Source organism: Ylistrum balloti, unplaced genomic scaffold (genome assembly GCF_031769215.1).
Source record: "Ylistrum balloti isolate Yb309-2 unplaced genomic scaffold, AGI_CSIRO_Ybal_v1 Utg370246, whole genome shotgun sequence".
In the NCBI taxonomy this organism is placed as follows: domain Eukaryota; kingdom Metazoa; phylum Mollusca; class Bivalvia; order Pectinida; family Pectinidae; genus Ylistrum; species Ylistrum balloti.
In genome coordinates, this window is record NW_026782198.1 from 595,631 (window position 1) to 620,593 (window position 24,963).

A 24,963-nucleotide genomic window follows, 5' to 3' on the forward strand; every position below is an offset into this window, starting at 1 on the left:
TCAGACTGGACTTTTACATATGTAGCTAATATCACCTCTTTCATTTCAGTTCTTTGCTTTTCACCTAAATCATACATGTCCTAGTTTGTTAATTATGGCGAAGAAATGTGTTAGTTTTAACCAATCAATATCGATGTAACTCAAGGTTCTGTACATGTACATTTGTTGTTCATTTTAGATATCAATGACTATCCAAAATGTCTTAAAATCCCAACTGTAATACTCTACTTTGATGACACCTCGTAAACTGTACAGAATAAAACATTTCAATTATGAGAAAAACAAACGAAAGACGACTAAGTATAGAACAGTAAATAAAATGATTGTGACTGACTTGTTTTTTTCACTTTTTGGCTTTTCTGTAACTTAACTGATAAGAACTGCTGTTTATCTAGAAAAAGACATCCCTCCCCCACGTACAAATAATGATAATCCATTTTCACTCGAGTATTGTGTTTGTTTGATATTTATCAATAGAAGTGCGTATCTCACATCACTCCTTTACTGTGATCTTCACATGCCTATGGGCGACACACTACACTAAGTGACTATAGAATAGCTCGGATTGACACCCCTCCTTAACGAGACGGACGTCTGGTCTGAAAGTAAATAGAGGAATTACAAATTACATGGATAGAATAATAAATGGCATATTAAAAGCTTGCATGAAATGTCTATCATTGAGGGCGGTTTTTGTACTTTAATACTTTTCGTAAGGAACATGAAGTTATTTTCCTGATACATGTCACTTAATATGAAATGTCTATCACTTGTCTATCATGTCTAATAAACTGTACCTGATTAAGTTCCAAAAAAAATATCGGAAGTACTTGTTTTCCAATATAGTATCTGGAAAAAAATGTCACTTCATAGTGAAAATTTAAGGGTCTTTTTTATCAATGTTCATCATCTCACCAAATGCATATTCATTGCTTTTAAGATGTATCATATCCTTCTTCAATACCATGAAAATAACTCAAGTATGAAAATGCTTTTCACATTATAATTTTAAACCGCATGATTTAAATGCATAAAATGTCTTTTGTCACACTCAATTTGAAATCCTTTTATATTGCAATTTTTCTCGGCACATTAGTCATGATCTTTTCTCAAACATTTAATACAGGGACTTTTCCTCCAGCCACAAGGAAGACATCCAGAGGAAAAGCATTTTGGAAATTTGGAAAATGTTACAATAAAAGTTCGATCTTGCCTTCAATCATTGCTAAAAGTCATTGGCATTGCTCTTACCAAACTACCTAATACAGACCAGAATGTTTGTGGTGATAACGATACAGGTAATAGGAATCTTATAAAAAAGCCAGTTGATTTTGTTAATTAGAATTTGTGTGTTATAGTATGACATTATTATGGTTATGCAACTCAATGTATATCTGCACTTCAAAAAAATATTCAAAATTCATTTATATAAATGTAATTTTATAAAAGTTCGAATTTCAAGAATTTCAAAGTCTAAAGACGGCAAGATATCTTTGAACGTTAATACATTAGATATGTGAAACTATGACGTGAACATAAATATCTATATAAAGTTTGAAAAGTTTCAACTTGGTGCTCTATCATTCCTTAGGCTTTTTTGATGCTACAAATTCGGGGCGAGGTCCTCCACAGCGACAGTCCATGTCGTGAACCGGATGCAGCTGAAATGGACAGAAAGCAAAGAGGAATATTAGAGAACTATATGTACATGTCAGAAGTGATAAACAGACACGTTTTCACAAGGTGATTATAAATTCATATAAAGTTTTATCTTGGTTAGGTAATAAACAACCTTCTAAGAGCGAAACTTATGGAAGTAGGTATGTCTCAACGTCTAATGAAACAAGATATTAAGTAATGTTCGCAGAAGTGTTGCCTTTTATGCAGCGGCTGAATATTTGGGTATGGTATCCTTGAAATTAGAAAAAAATATATCGAAGTCTTCATCATTTACAAGTAATGAAAAAAATTTCTGACTGTTTTTTTTTTATATTATTTCTTTGAAAATCATGTAGCCGAGTAGAAATATGTCTCGATACACGAAATCATTATCCAGACACTACAAAATACATACAAGTGAACAGCACTTTTCCTCATAAATTTAGAATTATACACAGTAGAGCCGTATAAATGAATTTAACTTCATCATACAGCTGTTTCCGCATTGTAGGACTCGTCTGTGTTAATTCAAGCTAAGCCATGTGTTGAGGTAAATAAGGAAAATCGAAGGTAGTCAAAATAGATGTCAGACTTTAGATGGGATGGTTCATAAATCCGATAAATTTTTAATATTTTAAAAGAACGTCCAGTATATGTGTATATGCTGAACCATTGTATTATTAACCATTATAGATGTTTACATCTTTTGAATAAAACCATTAAGCATGAAAGTAGAAAGAATGTCATGTAACGTTGAGTATCGTGATCGGGAGCCTATACAGTACTAGAGTTGTTTGTTATCATTGCTTTCTGAAGACTTCTGATAACAAAGGAACACATGCGTTATAGAGTCACATGCTTTTTCCTTGTAATAGCTTCCGAACCAGGCATTTTGTTCACCCGGGAGTCGATACATTCACATTCAAGCAATACTGTGTGAAAAAATGAAATTTCTGCAGAACTAATTTTTCTTATTTGGAAGTTTCAGTTAATGCTCTTCCGTTTGACATCTTTTCCGGTCAATTTTGATCCTCTTTCATTCTCATCATCATGGTAGAGTCCTTGAATGACAAAAAACTGTATGATACATTGTATTTCATAACTTGTTTTTTGTGCATTTCTCGATAATGACGTAGTGAAATTCTTTAAGGTCGTTATTGTTTAGGTGACAGAGGATATTTCTTTACATAAAAGACGAAACCAAACTTTCTAATCTTATACTTTTAATTTTTAGGTTTGACCAAGATTGCCCATCCTACCGCCTACCAAAGAAAGGAGAAAATTTCCCTCTCTGTCCTACCTTTCAGGAACTAGATTTTGATGCGACAAGAATACCATCCCAAATCATTCAAACTAGATGTCGCTGTAAGAATTGTGTACTACGTCACAAGCATCGTCATCATCACATTTGTAAACCTGTGCTCAGACACATCCCTGTCCTGAAGAAGGTCGGTTGTGTAGCAGGTGTGTATGAATACAGGGAGTTCCTGCAGGAAGTAGCTGTGACATGTGTGTGCATGAAGAAACATGTTTTACAGCAGGATAATCGAAATCAGTTAGGACCGGTGGAGGAGCCTCGGCGTAACGACACAATGTCTTACTCAATTACTGGAAAGATTGTTACGGACTTTGAACCCGGAAGTGAAATTCCTAGTTCCGTTCATACCGATGATATTCAAGCAGAAGACCATCGAAACGATCATCAATATATTTTTGATCATAGTGAAACGGAGAAAATGCCAAAATAAGACATTTGATAATCTGTTTTTACATTTGCCTGTGTTTATGTGAAATTACGTTTTAAATGGTATACTTTATTTGGTCTTGATTAAAGAAGAGTGTTTATAATCTATATACACGTTTTTGTTATTGACGAAAAAATAAAAAAATAATTTCCTCGTATAAGAAATGATAGCAGGAAAGACAACTCAGTGAATGACATCTATAACAACATATTAAGAATATTTAGATCAAGATAGATATAGCCATATGATTAATTGATCTGCATCATACAGTTTCGTCCTTCGAGAAAACATTAATATGATTCTCAGGTATTGAAAATAAAATTCAATTTAATTGATTACCTTGTATCGTCTTTGTTTAGTAATAATCCTTCTATGACAGGTAATACTACATGATATACGGTATTGGATAATTAACATGATACTAAAAAGCAAAACGAAGCATTTAATCTAAAGACACTTTGAAACAATTTTTAGTGACAGCATCAGAAATCTCAATCAGTGTTTAAATCTGGGAAATGTCTTTATTTTATTATTTCGCTATGTTTCAATGTTTTGTCAAACGGAGTAAAATTTGATCAAGCGTGCCCAATTCAAACTGTGATACAGTGTGATGAAAACGATACTAAAACCTAGAGGTATGAAGATGGAACAGTATTTGAAAAGCCTTGTTAGCTTAATGAAAGATTTACACATATTTATAGTTTGATACTTGAGAAATAATTGTAACTTGGGTTCACATTGTGTTTTAACGTTTAAAGGTAAAGACATAAGTTTAGAAGACTACCGTTTTGAAATGATGTGAATATTGTTTTCTTTAACTGAACAAAACTGTGTGATTTGCGATAAGATCGTTAAGTTGCAATTACTTTGATAAAAAGAGGTACCAGGTGGTACATTTCAATGTTTTATGATACACATAATAATTCTTCAGGTTACATGGTATCGGATACTTTTCCTTATATCTTCTGATGCTCATTACTAGAGACGTATCATCACAGTATTGTGAGCGTAAAACACCCATATAAAGTATTATACAATGTTTACCGTGTTGATAAAGTATCTCAATCCATAAATTTTCTGTTTTTTCCTCGATTTGTTAATTGAATCAATACCTATTATGAAACGCAGCTGGCGAAGAAATGTCATAGGTGGATTTTTCACTCACAGACAACCACTTGCATGCTTTGCGAAAGGGATTCCCAATATAATGTGACTTATTAATTTTGAAGACTTTATTGCCAACCTTACCTTAAATCAAATACTGTTAAGTTTGCCATTAAGTGTTAATTGACAACACGAAAAAGAGAAAGGACCAGAATTTATTTTTTTGAAATTAATTATTCATTAATCATCAATGAAATAAAACGCCATAAACTGAATGAAAATGGCGATCATTTGTATAAGACATTTTGCTTAACTTTTTGTGTTTGACTTTTGTTCGTAGGAATGCTGGTCTCGTTGTTGCCCACCTTGTTTACCTTGACATTATTTGATTGGATTGACCATAATTGGCAACGCCAGTGTCGTCGGTAGAATATAAAACAAATTCTCTTCTGAAACGCCTAGCTTAATTCTGTTTGTACTTTCAGGAGTCTTCGTGTGAACCATAAATGACAAAAGATTCAACCTATTCAAGTTGGTCATTATGTGGTAGATGTAGAAGTATTTCTTTTGTTCCTATTTTGTCTTAGTTTCATCGTATTTTGTTATCGAGTTTGGTTTGAGATCTGACACAAGTCGACGTTTTCGTTCTTACTCTCAAATATTGTCATAAATCAGGTGATGTCATGTTTTGTTACAAATGAGTAATATGGGAATTTGGGTGTTGGACCCTGACAAGCTCTGAGTTAAATGAACCATTAAAAGGACTCTACCAATTAACAGGAGTTATCGATTCAAAATTAGAATTAAATCAGTATTACCAAATACTGAATTAAACCGAACCATACAACTGTTTTGGTCTTATAGGACTCGTTAGTGATGCTTAAGGCTTAAATCGTGAGGTGAATGTAAACATCAAAGAAATGTGAAAAATTTTGATGAGCAGTTGTATATACAGTCTATCACAGATAATAAAATAGAAAGTGGAAAATGGGTATGAATTTAGAATTAATGTTACATTAAAGGTATTGAAATATATTTGAATGGTAGGGGTTTCGTCATTGAAGTATAAGATACTTACCCTTGTCTAACACATGGTCTGATTATCTATTTTTCCAGTGTTAACTTTTATTTCATATCCTGACGTTTCATTGACCTTAAGTTTGAGTTACAAATTGGGTCAAAGGTAGATAATTTCCTGCTGTATTTTATTACATTTTCAACTAAAACATTTGACTTTCATGATTATTTAGGACAAAAAATCGAAGGAGGCTATAACCACATCTGTCGTTTCGTTGTCATTATATTTTCTATTGAAACACCAGATTCCATGGCCTTTAGAGTTCTGGGAGAACAAAAGCAGCTGTATGATGCAGTTTTATTCATTGTTTGGCGAATCTTTATCTATCTATCTAATTTGAAGTATATAAAATTATTACTTGTGTGCAGTTTTCATGTATAGTTTGTTTGACTTTGTTTTCTCAAAATACAAGTGTAATATACCATTAAGCTGAAGTTTTTTTTATCTACTATTATTTTGGTTCTGGTCATGGTCAAAGTCCGCCCGTTAGGAACTTTATTAATGCCGTTAACGTTATAGCGGAATGTTTAACTTAGGAATAGAAAGAGATAATGTAATGTAATCCTGAAATTTTACATAAACTTATCTGTATGTGGTTGTACTGTGCGTTTGACTAGAGAGCTCTCACTATTGTAAAATCACATATTTTGGTGGGGCGCAAATTTTATGGTTTTTCAAGAAAATACTGTTTCGTGATCGATAAATTTCAATGAATGTAGTCGAATAAAGCATCTTAAACTTATTCCAGCAAAAATCAACGAAAATAAATCTACCACGAAAATGAAGGATTTTAGAGTATTAGCTTGTTGGACGATTTAAAGAATAGTTACAAATATATGTAATAAGACAAATTTATCAGCAGCGCAGAAACATGTCATATTTATTGTATTCTTACGAATCGTCAATTTGTAAAAATCAAACATGTATCTTGTGACGTAGCATCATGATTTTAGCATGACGCGGTGATTTTTCAAATATTTATGATAAAATTCTGTGGTAAGTTTAAGTCTCATTAATCTTCTTTAATTTTTTATGAAATTGAGATTGAATTGCAATGTAATATATGTACATAGTTTCCCTGCTTATCTGATTGGGAATTATTTTGACATCTAATATCCATATGTGAATATACCCTATACGTGAACATGGAAATATCTTCCTGTTTAATAATGTAACAAATGATAGCCAAGAAGATTCAGGAAGGAAAGAGAGAAAAAAGGTTAATGATGGAAAACCAGTCCGTGTTTGTATAAAAGTAAAATCAAAATTGTCCGTTTTAAGTTGAGACCAGAAACCATTGAATTGACCAGGAGAATCTCATACCATGACTGTTTTTCGTTTTAGAGATGTGGTCATCTTGCTCTGTCAGGTAAATTATCGACTAGTGTCCCCTTGTAGTTTTTCCAGATAGGTTAAATACTGAATCATAAATATCTACCTAGATTTTCCTTCACTTCAGTTTTACACACAAACTCACAAGAACCTTTTTGCATTATTTAAAATTCAAAAGTCAAATATGAAAAGTATGATTTCAAATATTCCGTGTAAAGTGTACGGCAGCGGAATTGAGATGGGGTATGTAATATAGTATTTCTGGCAGATTGTATCTTGATTGTTCAGATAAAATGTATCTTCAGATACAATGACGATGGTTTACTCCTGACGTCTCCTCCCTTTATCATTTCTTCTTTTTTCGTTTTGGCGGATTTTCCTCTCTTTTATTTACATTGTTATTTCTTTTTTTCGCCCGCCATTTTTCATTAGCAACAAAGTGAAAAGAAGAAATGCCAAACCGCCAAAGTCGTGATGTTTATATTTCATTAGATTTGAAGAATAATACTTTGCCAACTTCAGGACAGCTGTTTAGATAGGTCCCACACAAGGCCCGTGAAACAACATTCCAATTTCAATGTTTGTTTGTGTTTTTTTGGTTTTGTTTTCAACATTCCTCTCTTCCTTACTTCTTTTCTTTGTCATATCCGTATTTTGTGTATCGGTGTCGAGTTCTCGTTTAGACACTGTTTGTTTTGATGACAGGGATGATAATTGCCATTTCACATATCCTTGAGTAAATGAGTTTACGCTTGTACTTGTTCTGATAGCTATCTTTCCTCTATAAAACATGATACACGAATCGTAATTCAAGGTGTTTTATACCTTGCTGCATAGAATTAGCCTATTCTCCTAGATCTTGAATAGTCTATTGTCAGTTTATTCAAAATTTTAGATGGAGTTAAAGATGATCTGAATTTCGAGTGAAATTTATATAAGTCAAGCAAAATACATGTCAAATAACACGTAAAAAGACAACCTTATGAAGCGACCAAATGAGCTTATAAAATTCATCATATGTGGAGAACGATTCAGATTCAGTGCGCCTGAATTTTTGCAAGTTGACAAATCTTTTATCGGGGTCTAGGAAATGGGTTACAGCAACTAGAATATTACCTGTCATTTATCTGGGACAGGGCAAGTCAACCATGCAAATCAAAGACGAACTATAAACAACTGACATTAATAGTCTGAGATAGTGTTCGGTATTATTTATGAGATGTACGATCGACACGCATATATGTTATACTGTGGAACACCTTTTCATTCTTGTTTGTGACTCTGCTTATTTGATACAACAATTTTGAATTTTGTTGAGTTTTTTTTTACAAATAAAAATGTTAAGTGTAATCAAAGTATGACACTTATGCAAAATATTATTTTTTAAAATTCTCGCAGTTTAGCAAAGACGATAAATTGTTCACGGAGAATATAAAACGAACAATGGCTTTCTCCCTTGATTTGCTTTACAAATCTTTTCACGGTTACTCGTAACAAGCAAAACTACAACTGTAATGTCATAACCACAGTTTTAAGTATAATCAATTATAAGTATGATTAAATCATAATACTAGTTATAAGAAACGTGTACAAATTTTACTTGACACAAGCTAGTACATTTACAAATCGTTAATGGTTTTGATGTCCGCCGTTATAAATCAGTCTTGGCACGAATGTTAATTAGGTACGAAACTTTATCTAGCGAATAAAAACACTCTATTATTCTTCCTCCATAGATGACGGCATTGATTGTAATGTGTACGGGTCGCCCTCCAGCCTGCAGAGAAGCGAGTTCGGATAGGTTGAAAAATTTAACACAGATGCTGTTTTTAAGGGACAGTCATTGGTTAACATACGACGCCATCGATATACACTCTGAGGCTGTGATTGAGATCTTACCGTAAGTAGCATTTGTACAGATCTATGTTTATTGAATTTGTAACAAATAGATAAAAGAGATAATATATATATATATATATATATATATATATATATAGACCTAAGCATATTGTGAAAAATGTAAGCAATTAATAACGATAATTTCAATACAAGTTAGTCAAAAATTATAAAAAAAGCTGAATGGATATTTACATTTGAATTGTGTGTCATACAACTTTTAAGAAATCATCAACATTTATATTTGATTTTTAATAAGATCAGCAAAGGTCACAGTATTGTGATATTGTAAAACCAACCAAATAAATTTAATTTAACAACATGAGTATACACGAAAAAATGGTCTCGTTGTGATTTCAAGTTTACACAATTGTATACATATGTGTTGTGCAAACATACTAATGAATAGCGCCGTTCAATACCAATTATGTCCAATATAACGAAAAATGAAATAAACTATTTTGTTTAGCTGATGTTAAGAACTAAGCTTATTGAAGCCACCGAACAAAATCCAAATTTAAGTGTCAAAATTATACGGCGAGGTGCAATAGCCCCAAACTTAAATGATTTCATTGATACAAATACAGGGAGATTTAAAGAAAATGCCTAGTTCATATGTAGATTAAGAATAATATGTATACCAAGTGGTTAATCATTAGATATATAAAATATGTGTTTCAGATCAAAGATTACCAATGAAATAATTACAACTTGCCCCAAAACTACAAACTCTACGTGTCCATCTTACATGGTGAAGGAAACCGTGCCGACGAGAATACCCTCTGTGATCATGCATACACGCTGTGCATGTGACAGTTGTCAGATATCTGGAATTAAAGGAAGGAACAGACTGCAGTATAGGTGTGAGCCGGCGCATCGCTTTCTTCCGGTACTGAAAAGACAGGATGCGTGTGTGAACGGGGAGTATGATTACGTCATTGTGCAACAGAGGGTAGCAGTGTCATGTCACTGCGTTCGTAAACCATTGACGAGGAAAAGAACAAGAAGGATCAAGAAGGGGAAGAAACCAATGAAAAAGAAATATTCTGCAACTCGTAAAATTCCACAGGATTTTTCAACATGATGATTTTCGAACTTTGTGTTTTAATTTATTAAATAATGGTTATGGCATTTGGTGTTATGTTTTTTTGCTGGTCTCCTGATCCTAGTATGATGTAATTTGTAATAAAATCCCCAATCTTTGCCATATTCTGGAACGCCACTTCTAAACACTTCTCAATTAGTGCAAATTGAAATCGAATTTCAACAATTTTGTTTGATCCATTTTCTAAATTAGAACATAGGTATACCAGATGAATCTTAAAAGGATAAGGAATTAAAATTAATAGATAACTTAAAAGAATGTTATCAATGGTGATCTATATTTGACTTTTTTGGCAAACTAAGCTCTTTCCTAGTAGCTGCATGCGAATGTATGTAAAACATCCGGATATAGACACAAGTGTTTGCCATTATATCTAATATTACGACGAGATAATCTGAAAAATTGAATTCAGATAGTTGTTTGTTATCTTGGGGAAGTGGGATGTTGTCAAGGGATGTTAGGTTATTATCATATGATGGGTTGTTATCACGGGATATAGACACAGGTTGTTATCATGGAATGGTGGGATATTATCACGGGATGACGGGTTGTTATTATGGAATGGTGGGATATTATCACGGGATGACGGGTTGTTATCATGGAATGGTGGGATATTATCACGGGATGACCGGTTGTTATTATGGAATGGTGGGATATTATCACGGGATGACGGGTTGTTATCATGGAATGGTGGGATATTATCACGGGATGACGGGTTGTTATTATGGAATGGTGGGATATTATCACGGGATGACGGGTTGTTATCATGGAATGGTGGGATGTTATCACGGGATGACGGGTTGTTATCATGGAATGGTGGGATATTATCACGGGATGACGGGTTGTTATCATGGAATGGTGGGATATTATCACGGGATGACGGGTTGTTATCATGGATTGGTGGGATATTATCACATGGATATTATCCATGAGATGTCTTGTTGTTTCCATGAGATGTCTTGTTGTTATCAAAAGATTGTGAGATTTCCCATGAGATGTCTTGTTGTATCCATGAGATGTCTTGTTGTTTCCATGAGATGTCTTGTTGTTTCCATGAGATGTCTTGTTGTTTCCATGAGATTTCTTGTTGTATCCATGAGATGTCTTGTTGTATCCATGAGATTTCTTGTTGTATCCATGAGATGTCTTGTTGTTTCCATGAGATGTCTTGTTGTTTCCATGAGATGTCTTGTTGTTTTCATGAGATGTCTTGTTGTATCCATGAGATGTCTTGTTGTTTCCATGAGATGTCTTGTTGTTTTCATGAGATGTCTTGTTGTTTCCATGAAATATCTTGTTGTATCCATGAGATGTCTTGTTGTTTACATGAGATGTCTTGTTGTTTCCATGAGATGTCTTGTTGTTTTCATGAGATGTCTTGTTGTTTCCATCTTGTTGTTTTCATGAGATGTCTTGTTGTTTCCATGATATGTCTTGTTGTTTTCATGAGATGTCTTGCTGTTTCCATGAGATGTCTTGTTGTATCCATGAGATGTCTTGTTGTTTACATGAGATGTCTTGTTGTTTCCATGAGATGTCTTGTTGTTTTCATGAGATGTCTTGTTGTTTCCATGAAATATCTTGTTGTATCCATGAGATGTCTTGTTGTTTCCATGATATGTCTTGTTGTTTTCATGAGATGTCTTGTTGTTTCCATGAGATGTCTTGTTGTTTCCATGAGATGTCTTGTTGTTTCCATGAGATGTCTTGTTGTATCCATGAGATGTCTTGTTTTTTTCCTGGGGTAGCTGGTTGTTATGAGACGTCTGGTTGAAATCATGAGATTGTGAGTTGTTGTCATGTTCTTGTGGGTTCTTTAATTCTCAATAACATATTGCCAAATTTATAAGATTTTACAAATTATTATTGAAAGAAGACATATTGTTTTAATGTAAACGTGCAAACTAATAGACCGTTGATTTCGTACATTAATTAATCCAAGATTTCGATGACTACCATTAATTCAGCCTTGACATTGCTTTCTTAAGTGATGATTGCTAACTCTAAATTCACTGTGATATATAATCGAATAGATAAAAAGATTCATTTGAACGAAACAATAAAATAGTATCGAACATTGGAGGGTTAGTTTCTTTTGCGTGTCAGTTAATATAGTTTCTTGATTCCATATGAAACTTAACATCTTAATGATAAAAGGAAAGACAGTTTAAACTTCTAATAAATCCTTTATTGCAATATACGAACAAATCATAAAATATTGAAGAATAGAAAGACTTGTGTATCGTCAGGATATCAGACAGGAAAAGATAGAAAGAACACAAAAATAAAATAAAAAAATGGCTTATAAAAACTTACATTGTTATAAATGTTTTACGACAAAATAATTTCTGATCAAATAAACTAAATTTGGCACAATCACAGCTTTGTCCATCAAGGCCTTTTGGTAAATAAGAGCCACGATAAATTGACGCTTCCACATCTATTTCTATATGATCATATCTTAATGCGACAATTTCAATGGGACAAGATCACCGTTGAAATATAAATGTTGATAGTAACAAACAACAAACAAAAACAACCAACATATCATGATTTTTATTAAAGTATGTGCAAACAGGTTTGGAGTAGAGATAAAGAGAAAATTAAAAGTTTGTGCCTTTGACAATTATTTTCCATTTTTAAAAAAAAAAAAAAAAAAAAATTTCAATTCACATCCAATCCTAATACTTGCAACAAGTTCTCTAAAGTGGCGTTTTCTTGAATCCGTAATTTATGTATTTGTACGGTGTAAACAGGTACATCCCACTGCAACATCTTGCAATTCAACATTGTACACAAGTTCTCCATTTCTGCAGTCTCCAGTTTTTTTAAGAACCGGAAGTTGTCGATGAATGACGTGACACATGCTATGATGACTGACAAGGCAATTTCTGCAGAGACATCTGGTGTGAGAAATGTTAACTGGGATTCGGTCAAGGTCGGACTCGATTATGGTGTAAGATGGACAGACGGTGTTCACTGCTCTTTGTTGCATCAAAGAATAACGAGAAGGACAATGATCATTATTGGCTATTGGACTGTAAATGAAAAAGTAAAAGAAATTATGTGATAGCATGTAAATAATCGTATCATGCGTTATAGTGCTACTATGTTCATTTAATGCGATGTATGTCCAAAAGGAAAATGTTGAAAGAAAAATCATGAAGTATGGTCTGTAGATCTTCCTATGAAGACAAAACAATGAATGGTACTAGAACTTAAAGTAGGTCTAAGAGTAAATGAAGAAATAAAAGAAACATATTTGCAAGGGGTGACTGCTTCATCATTTCATTTGTAGTAAAAAATATAATAAGACTAAAACATTTTGTACATCTAAGTTCAATTCTATCGGATCTGGATGAGTTCGTTTTAATTAACTACTATGAATTATTTCGAAATCACGTGTTCTGGTTATTTCTCGTTTAAAAAATCTTGCTGAATCGATTTTTATCGGGTTAAGTCTCATGGTATTAATTTAAAAAATGCTTTTAAAATTTTGAAAAAAATGTCTTCTATTAAATGAAGGTAACTGCGTTATATTCAGCTATGTAAACCAACACCAGAGTAATCAAAGATAGAACTACAAATGGTGTGTAGATCGTCTAATGTTTAAAGCAATATGTTTGATTATGTTTCGTCAAATAAGTATTAATATTCCCAGCATGAAACAAATTAAAATCAATTAATAAATAAGATCAGATAATATCAAACACGTGACTTACTCCCCGTAAGGCGATTCACTGGTCATGTATAGATAATTTGCCAGTGTACTCTTAAGTTGCGTTAAATCTTCCACACTAGGTTCGTTACACACAACAGCAGCCGATAGATTTACAGTCAACATCAGTAATAGGGAAATCATCTGCAATATATATTTATTTTTGTATTATCCATGTAACAAAGAAAACATTTATTAAATTGTAACAAATCTAACGCAAAGTGGATAAAACATATACAAGATAGAAATACTTTTGTAATGAATTGACAATTTATAAGCTAGAGTTTGGTCTTAATAATTAATATATTTGTATGATTTGTGGTAAACAAAGGATTGAAAATTGAAAACAGACTTTTGAAATGACCCCTATGCACAGAAGAAGCCCCAGAACAAAAGTTTGGCCGCCACTGATTGGCCAGTAAATTATGTTCCAAAACAGATGCATGTTCTGATAGGTAATTATTCATAGATAATGTTGATATAAATGTGGTAAGCCTGATTTGAGTTTTTTGGTCAAAATTTTAGTTCATATTATTAACAGGTAAAATAAAGAATTTTGTGAATTTTAACTGTGGAATTCATCCTGTTTTAAAATGCCCCCCTTCCCGTAGAAAAAAGTTGGAGCTGAAGGGCTTCCCTCCTCCTTTTCTATTCGGTGATGATGTGAAATCCTAAACTTTTGTTATAGATCATAATGGCCAAATTGAATTCAACAGTTTTAATGTTATTAACACAGAACATCAACTCTGAAGTCTATGTAAAATCAATTGGTTGGGTGGTCTCTCAATAACACCGAGTTCATATTCGTCACTGTCTGGATGGTATGTATAGTATCTAAATCACATATCTTTCTGGTTAATTTAAATATAAAAAAATACTTGGATTAACCTATAAGACGCATACCCTTTCAGAACTTGGTCTAATTGTCTCTCTCTCTCTTTTAATTGCCTCCGTATTATATATACTTGATCTTTTCTTCGTTTTATCGATTTTGTGCTTAAATTTCTCTTGTTTTTATATCACTGAATGTTTGTAACTTTTTCAAAGCGGTCACTTAACTTAATCAGTCGCAATACGAACATAGATAAAATTCTAATATGAATACCATTTATTTTTCAATTCTGTACACCATCATACCCCATTCTAAACTGAAAGAATGTATTAGCTCTCTTGTTAGTGGTAACATCTTCCAACAGACCATTGGCATATCATTGGAAATTACTCTGTACCTCTATTGGCTGACTTGTTCATGTTTTCATACGAACTGAATTTGTTAAAGACCTTATCGAAACAGGTCACAGAGACCTTGCAAAGTCGTTTAATTTGCACTTTCAGATTTATTGATGACGTGTTGTCTTTAAATAACATGAGAATTAATGACCACGTCCATCGTATATGCTGCCAATGATTGGAAATCAAAGACACGATCTCCAGACTCTTCTATATCGGCGGCTTATCCCGATCTTTTCCTACAATGAAACCAACACGAACAGCTCTCCACTAAGGTGTATGATAAGTGTGATGCTTTCATTTTCCCTATGATATAGTTTCCATTTCTTGATAGCAACAGCTATGCATCCAAAACCTATGGCATTTACTTTCTCAGTTGATTCGATATTTAAGAGCCTGTTCTAAATATCACAATTTTCGAGAAGATGTCGTCAACTGACGGATAAAATGCTAATACATACAAAATATGCTGGTTGATGACAATGTTGGAGAAGGTTTTCTCTTTTTTGTGTTCTATATGAAGCTAGGCGTGCTTTATGCTGGTTAATTTTCCTGTTGGTTCCGTTGTTGTATACCTTGTTCTCATTTGAGAATGTGATACTACTTGGATTGACCAAAGGTTACATGGCAGGTGTCGTCAATGAAGCATAAGACACCTACGTTTCCGGACAACCTGGTCTTATCCCTTTTTTGTACCTTTTAAGGAGTCTTCCTCTTTTGTTCATATTTTGCCCTAGTTTCATTGACCTAGATTCAGATTATGATTATGTTTACATGTTCGTATTTTGTCCATTGAGGCCTCCTTAAATAACGTTAAGAAAGAAAGTTAGTTTCTTATACCATCCAAAGCTGAAAATAAATGAGACACACTTCTTGGTAACTTTCCAAAATATGAAAAAGCTGCTACTTCAAAATTTAAATTTTAGAACTAGAGTACATTGTACTGTTAAAGTAAGGAACTTACGAAATAAATGACAATTGGTATAAAAAGAAGTTCATATCAGCTACCTATAAAAATAGCTGATATCATATCAATGTCTGCATTTTGGATAATTTGTTATAGAAGATATATATATATATATAAGCATATTTTTATTTTATGTTATTATGATATAAACACTCGTTATCCTGAAAGTATTAACAACACATGGGGAAATTCTGAAACCAAAATTGTTACAGGCAAAAGTATATCACCAATATGTATGAACAAATATGTATTAAGCACAATTGTGAAAATATATATTAAGAAATGCAGCTAGAACATTTGAAAACATATTATAAACATATCAAATGATAAACAGATAATTGAAATTGTAACATACAGAGTTTTTTCCATCTAATAATCAGACTAAATGCAATGTGGTTTATCATATAATGTGATATTTACATGACGTGACGACTATATATAATTCTTAGGAAATATGTCCTTTAAGATACTATATATCATGTATCTTTAACTTTGTAATTGTTCACATAGAGACAGCAACGCTGCACTGCCAATCTGTAAGGAATAATGTATTCAGCTAGAACTGATTAGCAGTACACAAAGGACAATAACATGAACAGAATTTATAACTGAATCATTTATGCTTGAAATAACTGTCAACTATTTGCAGACGATTGATGTGTTGCATTACAGCCTAATATGATGTTTGACTGCAAACATTGTCATTTATATCAACCATAAATGACAATTATGTTCCAAGCTCAAACGGAAATATATCTATGATGTCTTCTACTACGAATGCTCTTTTTTTACTATACCATATGTATTAACGGTACACTAAAGTGATAGCTTATTTTGTAAATCAACCTTACCTGATGGGCCATAGTGTTCATACTTTTATTGCTTGAGAGGAGTGTTAGATAATGGTGACAACAAGAAGATTTATACAGCTATCGAAGGAAAATCCAAGGAGCTATATATTTCCTTTTATAATTAAAATAGGATTAACATTTGTTTCGACCGTTTCCGATTCCGTAGTCAAGAAATTTGCCGTACAGACATTCAGAAAATCTTCCTAGTTGTGGAATTTGGATTTCTAAGGGATTTTATCAACACTTTGAATGGTACGATATCGGACAATGGGAGGAGTTGTAATCCAAGACAATCAGTGTAGAAAATGAAATGCAATCGCTTAACAACCTCATTTCATTGCGTGACCGAAGAAATATTGGATCGAGTTTCTTCTGTAGTATTGACATAGATATACACCACACGCATTGGCTTGCGTGATTCAGCACTTAAAGCTTGATACTGACATTAAAACAAATGATTTTGTATGGCTTTTCGAATGTCTAGTTTGTATCCGGCCATGAGTCCGATATGGCATTTGGCTTTCTGAATGGCTAAGTTGTGTCCGGTTGTGAGTCCAATATGACTTTTGGCTTTTTGAATGGCTAAGTTGTGTCCGGCTGTGAGTCCAATATGACTTTTGGCTTTTTGAATGGCTAGTTTGTGTCCTGGCTGCGAGTGATATGACTTCTGGCTTTTTGAATGGCTGGGTTGTGTCCGGCTGCGAGTCCGTATACTTTTGTATATTCATTGTTAACAAATTACACATTTCTGTTTGTTACAATTTTCCGCCGTTATCTATGAGTTAATAAGATCAGAAAAAATAGTATTAAAAGTAAATCCCTTCTGCATCAAACTCTGCAAAAAATTTGAACAATAAAAAATCGGTCTTTACAGTAAAACAATCTGACTGAAATTACGGCTATAATTTTGAACTAAACGAACACAGTTTTATTTTTATCAAACGATCAATAACCATCTTTAGTAAAGTGGAACACTATGGTATGATACAATTCTACATATCTTTATCATTGCAGTTTAGGATCTCGATTGGTAACTTCTTTGGGGATATATTGTATACTCATAAGCAAACGTCGCAATAGTATTCTAATGTATATTCCTTGTTTTGCTTTGTATGTCTGTGTTATCCATATGGAAACATATCGAGTATTCATCGTAGGTTGTATCTTTGTCTTGATTTCATTGTTACTGTCAATCCACGATTCATATGTCCATGAACTGTTAAGCATCAACATAAAAATTGAGCCCCGCGAAAATATTTCATCAAACTGTAATTGGGAAATCGAATTCATGCAATGATTAATTTTTTTTGTATAATTCTTGTAAGTAGAATACACTCAAGCAATTGTGCAATGGAATCTATGATATGTTAAAATGATTGGTTGCTTACTACATTTTCTAAACATATTTATTTGGCTAAGCCTAAGTGTACATTGATTTCTTTTTATAAGCTGTTGTGAGAAAGAAAAGACGTGGAGAAAATAAAAAGTTTATTGTCCATAACAAAACTCTTAGAAATTCTGTATTAAGAATTCAACCGGAAGCATCGGACAAAAATATTGACAGGAGAGTAATTCAAAATTTAAATTCCAACGTCTGAGAGTTGACATTGGCTACAACGAAATTGATTATGTTCAGTCACCTCCTAGGTTTATGAATTTGATTTGTTTCAGTCACTATCTAGGTTTATTAATTTGATTATGTTCAGTCACCTCCTTGGTTTATTAATTTGATTATGTTCAGTCACCTCCTTGGTGGTTTATTAATTTGATTATGTTCAGTCACCTCCTTGGTGGTTTATTAATTTGATTATGTTCAGTCACCTTCTTTGTTTATTAATTTGATTATGTTCAGTCACCTCCTTGGTGGTTTATTAATTTGATTATGTTCAGTCACCTCCTTGGTGGTTTATTAATTTGATTATGTTCAGTCACCTCCTTGGTGGTTTATTAATTTGATTATGTTCAGTCACCTCCTTGGTGGTTTATTATTTTGATTATGTTCAGTCACCTCCTTGGTGGTTTATTAATTTGATTATGTTCAGTCACCTCCTAGGTTTATGAATTTGATTTGTTTCAGTCACTAGCTAGGTTTATTAATTTGATTATGTTCAGTCACCTTCTTGGTTTATTAATTTGATTATGTTCAGTCACCTCCTTGGTTTATTAATTTGATTATGTTCAGTCACCTCCTTTGTTTATTAATTTGATTATGTTCAGTCACCTCCTTGGTGGTTTATTAATTTGATTATGTTCAGTCACCTTCTTGGTTTATTAATTTGATTATGTTCAGTCACCTCCTTTGTTTATTAATTTGATTATGTTCCGTCACCGCCTTTGTTTATTAATTTGATTATGTTCAGTCACCTCCTTGGTGGTTTATTAATTTGATTATGTTCAGTCACCTCCTTGGTTTATTAATTTGATTATGTTCAGTCACCTCCTTGGTGGTTTATTAATTTGATTATGTTCAGTCACCTCCTTGGTGGTTTATTAATTTGATTATGTTCAGTCACCTCCTTGGTTTATTAATTTGATTATGTTCAGTCACCTCCTTGGTTTATTAATTTGATTATGTTCAGTCACCTCCTTGGTGGTTTATTAATTTGACTATGTTCAGTCACCTCCTTGGTTTATTAATTTGATTATGTTCAGTCACCTCCTTTGTTTATTAATTTGATTATGTTCAGTCACCTCCTTTGTTTATTAATTTGATTATGTTCAGTCACCTTCTTGGTTTATTAATTTGATTATGTTCAGTCATCTTCTAGGTTTATCAATTTCAGCCCTTAGCAAATGACGAGTCTCATATGAATTAAATAGTGGTATCATACAGTTGAAACCATTATTTGATAGAAGTAATATGTATGGTAAATAGTTTCGATAAAAAGATGTAACACACTGAAAATGAGTCATTTGTTAATTTCGAATTTTAGTTTTATATATCTAACAACATGAAAGACAGCTGTACTGAAAGACAATTGAACATATAAAGTAGGGAAATGTGGAACAATATTAAATCTATCAATAGTGTAAACACCGGAATACATAAACGAGGTAGAACAGGAATGAGCTTCAATCCTCACCTTAAGATAAGTGAACCACGTAACATTTTGACAGTCATGCAGAGGATGTTTATAAGCCATCCGTGATATCCAGTAACGTTGATTCTAACTTACCTGTAAAATAAACCGATAATGTAGAGACATTGCTCCATTCCATCTCCATGTTGAAAATAATAACATTAATGATAGAATAAGATTTTTAATCAGAACAAAACATCAACATTAATACTCAATTTAAACTAAAAGAATAAACAAATCAATATATTGTTAACATTAAATATGTAAAATAGGTAAACTCTGACAGGTAGATGATAAATCTCGGCAATTGTAAAACTTCTATCAATACTTTTTTTATTTCGGCATTCGCTCAATACTCGTATCATATCCTTGTATATCGTCATAGACAGATGACATTTCCGGATCAACAGGAGGAAAAACGTTCTGGGGCTCTGCATTTGTAGATTTGAAATCTTGAGATTTTCTCTCTGTCGGATGTGACGTCAATCCATGATGGTTTGTCCTTGTTGAAACTGTTTCAACGGATTCAGCTATACCCTCCATTGACTCAAAGTCAACTGGCATTTTCTCAGTTTCGGGAACATGTATTTCCGTCTGTATTTCTTCAGACGAATCAATATTGTCGTCTGTTGACACAAAAGTACGCGCCATTTTCTCTGTTTCCAGCAGACTTCCTTCTGTATGATGCCTTTGCACTTCGCCGTCATTGGTTCCGTTTTGAGCAAAGTCGATGGTATCTGTTGATTCAAACGCATGAGGCGTCGCCTCCACGTCAGAGTCAATCTGTACAGGCCGTGGTTGTCTAATCCTTTTGTAATGCGTAGCTTTATTTTCTGTGTTAGAATTTCTAGTCACATCATGTTCGATTCTTTGTTTAGTAGATATTTCAGTTCTTCGATTAAACTTCGATTTAAGTTTCTCCGAACAAACACATGCAACCGAAACCTTCTGCTCAGCTACCATGTAATCATATATGCTATTTGTGCAGCCTACCTTCATTAGGACAGGTATGTACCGGAAGACGGGTGTACATTTATACTGATAACGCCTCCTACGGCGCATGGCACAGCGATCGCAGTAACACCTGGTTTGAAGTATGTCAATTGGCGTTCGCCTTTCATCCCTGTCAAGTTCCTGGTATGTTGGACACAATGAAAAGCTGTTTTCACCAGCGAGCAAGGTTCTTGACTGACAATCTCTTTTAATCCTTAAGAAAAATAAACGAAAACAAATATTAAACGACATTTCCGTACTGCTCAATGAAACCATGCATGTATCAATAAAATATCAGAAAAATATCATCTCAAAGAATATGAACATTCCTGACATATTTGAATGAAGTGAGACTAAAACGGCAACAGGTGGAATACAGACAAGTATAAATGAATCATTTTAAAGTCACTGGTGTACATAAACATCAATTAATAGTTTTATATTAACTTACTGTCGGTTAACTTCATCCACGTGTACATGTGCCTCAGACATGTACACAAAATCTTCTAGTACGCTCTTCCGCATCATGTTGATGTACGTTTCATCTGGTTCCCGGCACGTTTGTAATGGGTTCCCATGAACAATGGTAAGGAATAGTGATATCTAGAGAAGATGCAAATGTCTTACTTTATATTGTCACATAGATAAATAATAATACCACTGTTTTGTTAATAAGGAGCCAATTGCAGAATATATCTCGTCAAACAGTATACAAATATCAGTTTCGAGCTTTTAAGTATATATGTATTCTGTAGAAAAATATTTAATGAAAACTATCAGACGCATACAAACGTTCACACAAGGAAAATTACAAAGAAATATAAATATTTGTGTGCATTTAAATACGGGTTGTGTTCCCGTCCAATGAGTTTTCCATTAATTTTACGCTTTATGAGTTTACTTTAATAAAAATAAACCACAACGTAATTATCATCATTCATATTTACTCGAAATTTGCACTCTATCTAGAATTTTCATCTTTTGAACTAAAACTCAATCTAATTTGCATTATCTATGATGGAATTATAGCTACCTGCAACACGCGATGCAAATACATTGTGTTCTCTAAACTATGTTAGACACTGATTCAATTCAACTTTTTAGTTCTTATATAGAACATTTCGAAAATTCCCAGAAAATATCGTTTATTTTTGTCTGTGACTTGGGGAACGTTTCATACATTCAAATATGTAAAAGAGTCATATAAACCTGAAGTTTATACTATTCTAGTAAAGCAATCATGATTCCACGCCCCTTTGGGAAGACATCCTTGTTGCTGATCATATCATTGGGACACAATGGTAGAAAAAGATACAGATCTGTATATTTTTGTGGATGGTTAATTTCTGATAAGAATGATTACATCAGTTGCTAAATTTGAATTATTGAAATTTCTGAAAAAAAAATCGCGTTTTGCCGATTAGTTAGTTGTACAATAAAAATGAAGTATTGGTATCTGATCACCACGTAAACTTATTTTCAGAGGAAAATTAATATTTTACAGTATTGACACATTAAAGATACGATCAAGTGTACGATAGAAATGGCGGACTGGCCAGTTGAAATCTTAATTACTGTGAAATTCTATATTTTACTGAGTATTGATTTTCGTGGTTTTCAACAAACGCTATTTTGTGGATAATTGATTTCTTGGATAAGAAATAAATAAATAAGTTATTCTATATGTACTTTCTTTTACAATCCGTTGCCATATAACTTCGTGGATTAAGAATACCAAAAAAGTCAACAAAAATTAATTGACCACGAAAATTCATGCTTTTTAGTACTTGAACGATGACAAATGGAACTGTATTATTGCACTTCAATTCGATATTAAAGTTTCCCTAAGAATTCGTTTCACAATAATCAATGACTTAACAATGCATTTATGATATTCAGATTGTAACGTATTATTGATAAGCGATGTGAAAAACCATATCTAAATAGTGTCAAGTTGGTTTGTACGGAGAAAAACCACATTGTTTTAATAAGGTTTTCCTCCATATAACCAAACCAGGAAACATAGTTAATCCACCATTTCATTATTTGCAGCTTCTAGATACAGATATCTTATTGTAACATCTAATTATTATGTGTTTAAAGAAAACTTAAACAGCGTATTTATTACGTTTTTAGTTTTATAAAGCCTAAGGGAAATCATAGATTTTACGACTTACGATTTATATAATTTGCAGCAAATAATAATTGGTTTTGTTTGAATTTATGATGCTTTAAATATTTTATGAAGAAGGAATGCAATCTGTGAGTTATTGATATAAATAAAGTATGTATCGATATTGTTACTTTAACCCGTCAACCCAATTTAGTTATGTGACCTTTTTAGTTTAAAAAATACAAAAAGGTAAATGTGAGACAATGTAAAGATTAATTTGAGTTTGTAAGAATTGGTCAGGAAGATAATTTGTCAGGAATAGAATATCTACTTTAGGAACGATAAAAATCATTACACAAATGATACAGTATCACAACTGCGCCATAAGGTTAGATAGAATAACGAGGCTGCCATAGAAGGGTCAATAATGGCCTTCATTTCTTATTCCGGCGGCTAGATCCAATATAAATATTTCATTTATCATTAAATAGATCCTGTAATTAGTATCATTTATATGTACAACTGCTATTACCACAATAAAGTTTAAACCAAATAGATTTAATCTCATATACAAAACAGTCAGCCAAGAGATGGGTTTAGCTACCAATCGCGCATGCTACGATAGACAGTGGAGATACATTACAACACAATTAAAAACGGCACGGATATTCTACTATTCTCACGACTTCATCATATCTATATGATTGTAAAGGTACTCAAAGCAAAATGTTGTTTGTCTGTTGGTTCCGTTGTTTTATATCATTATGCCATTTTCTAATTTGAGAACGTGTCATTGCTCACTTGGATTGACCAAAATTACCCCTTTAGGTGTCGTCGATGAAGAGGACGCTTACTCATTCGTGGCAACTAGTCTGATTCTTCTTGAACTTTTGTTGGCATCTTGCCATAGTTTTATTGAATTTAAGATTGGATTATGATATGTTCAAATATTGTAATTTTCTTGTAGTTTTAATAAGATTTTAAACCAAAACATTAAACTTTCAAAGTTTCATAAAATACGCCCGAACTTTATTAAGCAAAATGAAATATCCGATTTCTATATGAAACTTCAACAGGACTAATACTGTGAAAATAGATTGGACTAAATCACTAAATATTTTGTGACCCACAATTTGCTGACCTGTTCTTGTTTTTAAACAGTGCTGAATTTATCAATGAGCGTATCAAAACAGGTCACAAAAGCCTTGCTGAATCCTTTATTTTCACTTTAAGATATCTGATGTCCTTTTGCCTTTAAATAACAATAAATGTATTGACCCTGTTTATCGTGTATACCCAATGTCGGACAAACTTACAACACAGGGTTTAAGAAATTATGGGGATAGTGATAGTGCTATATGTCTTGTTCTCATTTGTGAACTTGACATAACGTACTCAGATTTACCAAAATTTGTCCAAGATGAAGCAGAAAGCAGAAGACGCTTATTCTCATGGAACATCTGATCTTATTCCCAAAGCAGTGTTTCAGGAGTCTTCGTGTAGATATTTATTTTGTTCATATTTTCTTGTTTTTTTATTTATCTTAAGCAAGATATTTATATCCCTATATCATATATGTTGCTGTTTTATTTTCTTATATTATTAATTAAATAAATGGTTAAATATCCGGAAGACTTTAGATAGACATATAGGACTACTTAAAAAATAAAAACAACAATACATTTGAATTAAAAGAAATCAAACTAATGATCTTTCATGAACATTTTAAAGATTCGCCTCATCAGTGTATTTTGAAGTTAACAAATCATCACATGTTGGGAAAAGTGCCAATATTAGATGAAATAAACAACATTCCAGAACGCTAGTTAAATCAATACCAATTATATATTACTGCATTCCTGAAGTGTCATGTTTAAAGAGTTACGCCTTGTGAGTGAAATGTACATTTTATGTGCATCTAATTGAAGGGCGTGGTTGTGTTTATGAACATAATATACTATTTTTGCCATGCCAATAGGCGTTGTTGGTGTTGTTGCTTGTAATGGTAGATGTATACTTCCTCCTTTGAAGAGTACATGTATAGTTCTGTAAAGATTTCAGATGGGTTCACTGCCAGTTCTTAAATGAAACT

At 32.8% G+C, this 24,963-nt stretch overlaps 2 protein-coding genes across 2 annotated transcripts; one reads left to right on the top strand and one right to left on the bottom strand.

Moving 5' to 3' along the window:
- Window positions 1-6,910: 6,910 nt before the first annotated feature.
- Window positions 6,911-9,898, top strand: LOC132552394 (interleukin 17-like protein). Its single transcript, XM_060216563.1, has 3 exons — window positions 6,911-6,955; window positions 8,655-8,818; window positions 9,496-9,898. The coding sequence occupies exons 1-3, from the start codon at window positions 6,911-6,913 to the stop codon at window positions 9,896-9,898; spliced, it is 612 nt and encodes a 203-aa protein (XP_060072546.1).
- Window positions 9,899-20,098: 10,200 nt separating this feature from the next.
- LOC132552395 (uncharacterized) lies at window positions 20,099-21,283 on the bottom strand. Its single transcript, XM_060216564.1, has 2 exons — window positions 21,210-21,283; window positions 20,099-20,972 (listed from the first exon to the last, which is right to left on the bottom strand). Exons 1-2 carry the CDS (start codon window positions 21,281-21,283, stop codon window positions 20,099-20,101), a joined length of 948 nt encoding a protein of 315 aa, XP_060072547.1.
- Window positions 21,284-24,963: the final 3,680 nt, after the last annotated feature.